The sequence below is a fragment of the Gavialis gangeticus genome, unplaced genomic scaffold, assembly GCF_001723915.1.
Source record: "Gavialis gangeticus isolate Ggan-Ray unplaced genomic scaffold, GavGan_comp1, whole genome shotgun sequence".
Classification (NCBI taxonomy): Eukaryota; Metazoa; Chordata; order Crocodylia; family Gavialidae; genus Gavialis; species Gavialis gangeticus.
The window spans coordinates 65,568,774-65,573,810 of record NW_017728994.1 but is presented as its reverse complement, the minus strand read 5'-3'; the positions used below and the strand labels follow the sequence as shown (position 1 = coordinate 65,573,810).

The following is a 5,037-nucleotide window of genomic DNA, read 5'->3' as shown; positions in this document are numbered from 1 at the left end:
AGAGCGGTGCAATGCAAACCCCACCACTAGAAGATTCTCAGAAATTGGCCCAGACAAGATGCGAGTAAAAGGGTAAAGTGTAAAAGGTAGCAAAAGGAATATTGTAAAGTATATGCCAAAGATAATTCAAAGCCTTGACTTACTTGCTGCTACAGGGGTTGTGCTTCCAGTATCTGTTAAAGTGGAAAAAGCAGAAGCATCAATTCTCATCACAGGACATAGACACTAAAATGTGAGAACAACAAAAGCAAATTGCATTAAGAAACAGCAAAAATTTGATATGGAAAATAATCCAGCTACCAAGGAAAGATATTCAGCATGCAGCAGGGATCATGTTATCACTAAACAATTGTGCCTTAATGTACGTATACCTTAATGCTAAACACGGTTTGAAGTTGCAAATAAGTATCCTGCCTAACTTCTATGCTGACTTGGTTCCAGAAAAAAAATGTGACAACTGGATTTATCAGCCTCCAGTTAGACATCAGTTAGGTCAACAAGACGTACAAACATGGAGTCATGATAACTGAATGCCCCTTTAGGTGCACAGCCAAATCTACATTATTTCATAATGCACTGGCAGCCCTATGTTAGGAAAATGAAGATCGCATAGGCTCTTGGTTAAACAATTTATGGGTGAATGTATTGCATAACCTGGATTGCAGGAAAGTATTAATAGGCCACAAAGTAGATCAGCTGCATTTCTCACACTGGGCAATAACATAATGCCTTTTTTCTTTATAAATACATACTTAAAATTATGCAGTTTTGCTACTGCTTTAAGTTAAGTATTGTGCCTGATAGATTGGTTTTTGTCTTTCATTTTTCCAGCAGTTTCATTGAGTACATTCCTCTCAATGTTTCTTCCAGGTTAGATTTACACAGTGAGTGTCCCTTACCCTCATTAGCTGTCATCAGTGATTCTGCAGTAGTAAACATTTCATGTGGGGTTGAAGTGGATGTAAAGAAGATACTGGGTTCTGGTGTTGTGTCTTCTGCAAATGTGACCAGAAAATTGAGGGAATAACTTATTAGTGAGAACAAGAGAACAAACAATCAGTAAAAGACAAAAAACCCAAACCAAACCAAACAAAAACACTGGGAAGAACCCCTCTTCTCTCTGAAAACTAAATTGTTGGTTACCACTCCAGACTTTGTGGAAAAATGAGTTAAATATATATGTATTATCCCTTGACATTTGGTTCTGGGCATCAGAATAGTATCCTCTAGCTAATAATAATTACTATGATAATTTTAAGTGAAGTTGGCAGATTTTTGCTGTTGACATCATTGGTTCAGGAAAGTTGTAACTAACCAGATGGCACAAAAGTTGTGTTGTTAATGTCAGTGTTTGTGGAAAAAGAAAAACATCAGATCTTACTCCTGTAAAAAGCAAACTGATTTAAAGGAAAATAGAAGATCAATGTGGAAAGGAAGGAGAATGATACATCCAGAGCTGATCCTAGGGGCATATCAGCCTGTGCAGGGTCTGTGGGGGGGTGGAGGGGGTGGCGAGCAGCCAGAGCACGAAGCCGGCAGCATGCAGAGCCACACAGGGTGGTGGCACCATTGACACATGCCAATGGCGCTGTCTGCACGGCCTGTACAGCAGTGTTGGTGGGGCCCCCCAAAGCACGGGGCCTGAGGTGGTTACCCTGATTTGCCCTCTCCCAAGGAATGGCTCTGGATACACCTCCCAGCAGGGCATCACCTACATATATAACATGCTGCAAAGAAACCATGTGATCTAGACTTAACCTTCATGATATACAAGCCACAATTATGGTTTATGTTCAAGTAAAATTCTAAGAGAAGTGGTGCAATTCAGTAATTCCCCTTAATAAATGCTGATTGCATTCATTCACATTATTGAGGGGGTATGCACCATACTGCTAACACAACAAGGACAAATGGTCTGGGAACTGGCAGTATGTACTACAGTGCCCATAACACAACGTAAAGTGACACCAGCTAACAAGGCCCCAGAGCAGGGGGGGGTCTGAGTCCCCGTTTTGGGGGAACAGACAAAATTAGGAGAAGGCCCAAAAAGACCAAATTACTACGTGTACATGTGATAAGCTACAAGGACTATGACAACAACACAGAGAGACCAACCAGAGATGGCCATAGATCAAGAGTCATCAGGAGTCATCATGAGGGAAAGAGAATACAAAAGCAGAGATTGAGAGTAGCAAAGGGTCCCTCCCTCCCCCCATTGTCCTCCACCTGGGTCCCACCCTGTCCTTATCTCCTCCCCATCCCAGTCCCCTGGCTAGAGTCCCTGAAGCCACCATGGACAGAGGGCACACCACCAGCCTGTCTCATCCACCCCGCTGGAGGGGAGGTGCAAGCCTCGGCATCCCACCTCTGGACTGCTGACATCTGACAACTGAGAGAGTGCCTCAGGGTGAAGCCTGCGTCCTGGCCACATGTACTTTGACTGATGACAGCCCTAGGATTTGGTAGATATATAGAATTGCTTCATTGCTTGTATTGCTTCTTTTCTGTTATCACTGTGCATCAATACATTTGCCTATTATCAAATGGAGAGGTCATGGTCAGTCTGAGGGTCATGGATATGGCCACTAGGTCCTAAATCCAGAGCCAACAACTGGTGCCAAATGTGAGGCTTGGGATTCTGACTTAGGAACTGAGTAATTCCCCTTAATAAATGCTGATTTCATTCATTCACTTTATTTCCTGTTTTGGCCTATTAAACAGACCATGCTGTAGATCTTTACATAGCACAACTAAAATAGGCTGGGATTAAGCATCCTCTTTGATGGTTGTATTCAAGAGTTGCAAATTTAACTATACCCTCCTAGAACATTTTTTTGCTTCTCTCTAGATGACCTCCTGATCCTCTTCAGTTCTATCACCCAAAACTTGGCTTTTTTAGCATTCAGTATTACATGCTGAATGCATTATTTCCTGTATCCCAGTACTCTCCTAAATCTGCAGCGACTGTTAAGGAGCACGCCCCATTGTATGTGAACTGACACCGAGAACAGACTGCAGTTATTCATGTCTTCATATCATTCAAAGATTTATTTTAGCTTCTGTTTTTGTTCTAAAGGACTGAGGAAAAATCTGAATAGCATGTGCACCTGATCAGTGCACTAACATGCGCACTAGATCAGTGCACTTTCAATGCTCATTTAACACAGTCACATACCAGGAAAAATGAAACAGAAACATAGAAGGGATAGTTATGGGGGAATATCAGGATGCCTCCAGCTAGAATTCTGCTGTTCAGTGCGCACGTGTTACCATACACAGTTTAGGTAATGGATATATGCTCATGTGTCCATAAGACCCTAGAAGCCTTATATGAAGATGACTTAGGCTAGCAGTTTTCTCTTCCCACTGAAGTGATGTCATAAGCTTGTCTATCTTAGTAGATTTGAATACCAACTGATTCTGCCCATTTCCTGGAAAATAATTTTTTTTATCTCTCAGCATCATGAGAAATTTTGGGGTTTTCTGGCGTAGTGATTATTTCTCTCTTTTCTGTGGTGGAGGTGAAAGTAAAGAAGGAATCTGCGTAACCTGAAGTATCTGTTAGAAGGTAAGGAAATAATTTATTAGAGAGCATTAGCACATCATAATAGAAACTAGAAGTGGGTGGTTGATGAAGAAGTTGGATTTCAGACACAATACCTTAGTCTTTCAATTTTGGGGATGACAGGCAGAATTCTGTATTCCATTGATATATACTAATGCAGTCATGAACAAAGCTGGGGGGGGGGGCTTGTGCCAGAATATGGAGATACACACCAGTTAGAGCTCTGTTCAAACAACTGCACGTGCAAGGATTCCAAAATGCAGATGTTGTTTCTGTAAGTCTCTGAGAGCCTGACTGTGGCAGGGCACTGTTGGTGCCTGCCACTTTAAGGGCAGAGTCAAGCAGCCGGCAGGTACTTGATTGCGGCAGCCATTTTAGATCCCTGGCTGCCTATATAAACAGAGCAGTTTGCTACTGGAAGGCCAAGCAGTAACACTGCCTGGCTGCTAAGATGAATACAAAATCCTGGATGTAAGGGTAGGAGCTTAAGGGGATGGTTTGGAGGCTCCTGGTCCTGGGCATGACCTAAAACTGCACCCTGCTGGGAGTGGGTGGCCTGGTGGGGCTCTTAGTGGCGTGGGAGCCCCCAGGAAATGCCAAGCCAGTTACCACCTTGGTGAAGGGTGAGAAGGGGTGCCTTAATCCCAGCCTTCACCTTCAGGTGGGCTATTCATACCATCAGAGCAGGGAAGACCAGGTAAGCTTCAGGAAGTGCCTGAGCCTGCTGGGGGAATGACCCTGCAGGGCCAGGCATGCTTCAAGAAGCACCCGAGCCGGGAATGGGGCACCCCAATCCCTGAGTGCAGGCAGGAGTTGTAGACCCAACTGAGGGACTTGAGTGGCCAATGCTGGGGCCAGGACTGGAAGGGTCAAAAGGGCTAGGGGCCCACTGCGAGGGATGCCCATATGAAGTGAAGAAGCTTGGGGTCCCGACTAGCCTGAGATGGGGCCAGCACTTATACAGAAGCTGAATGTCCCTTTGAAAGGGGCCACAGCTAATGGGTGAAGGGGATAGTTGAGTCAACTGCCTGAGATGCCATCTGTGAGGCTTGGGCTGCAGTGTAAGGCTGGAATGGAGCTGCAGATAGCTCCCCCTCCCCCAATATTGGGGTGTATAATGGGCAGCCTCCCACCTAATTAACACTCAATTATATTCCATCAAGGCATGGCAGGAAAGACAGGTGGGCGGCATGCGCAGAGGCAGGTGGGGAAATTAGCTCTGTGGCTAGTCAGGGACCCTACTTTGCCACACTGATATTTAGAAAATGAAGATTATTTAGGTTAGTGGCCCTTTCTTCCTAGACAGATTACCCCCCACCCCAGTTATGTATCCACCTTACAGTACTTTCAGCTGGTCTGTGTTTCTCTTTTATGACTCATTATTGACTCATTATTGACTCCAAGATGAACATGGGCCGACAATGCGAGGTCACGGTTGGCAGGGCTAACCGGACCTTGTCGTACATCCACAG

General features: G+C 44.6%; 1 protein-coding gene across 1 annotated transcript in view; it reads right to left on the bottom strand.

Annotated features, from left to right (window-relative positions):
• Positions 1-5,037, bottom strand: part of CUZD1 (CUB and zona pellucida like domains 1) — a 161,927-nt gene that overhangs the window by 61,583 nt on the left and 95,307 nt on the right. Inside the window, 2 exon segments of the mRNA XM_019502173.1 lie at positions 144-173; positions 900-995. Coding sequence (XP_019357718.1) covers positions 144-173; positions 900-995 — 126 coding nt within the window.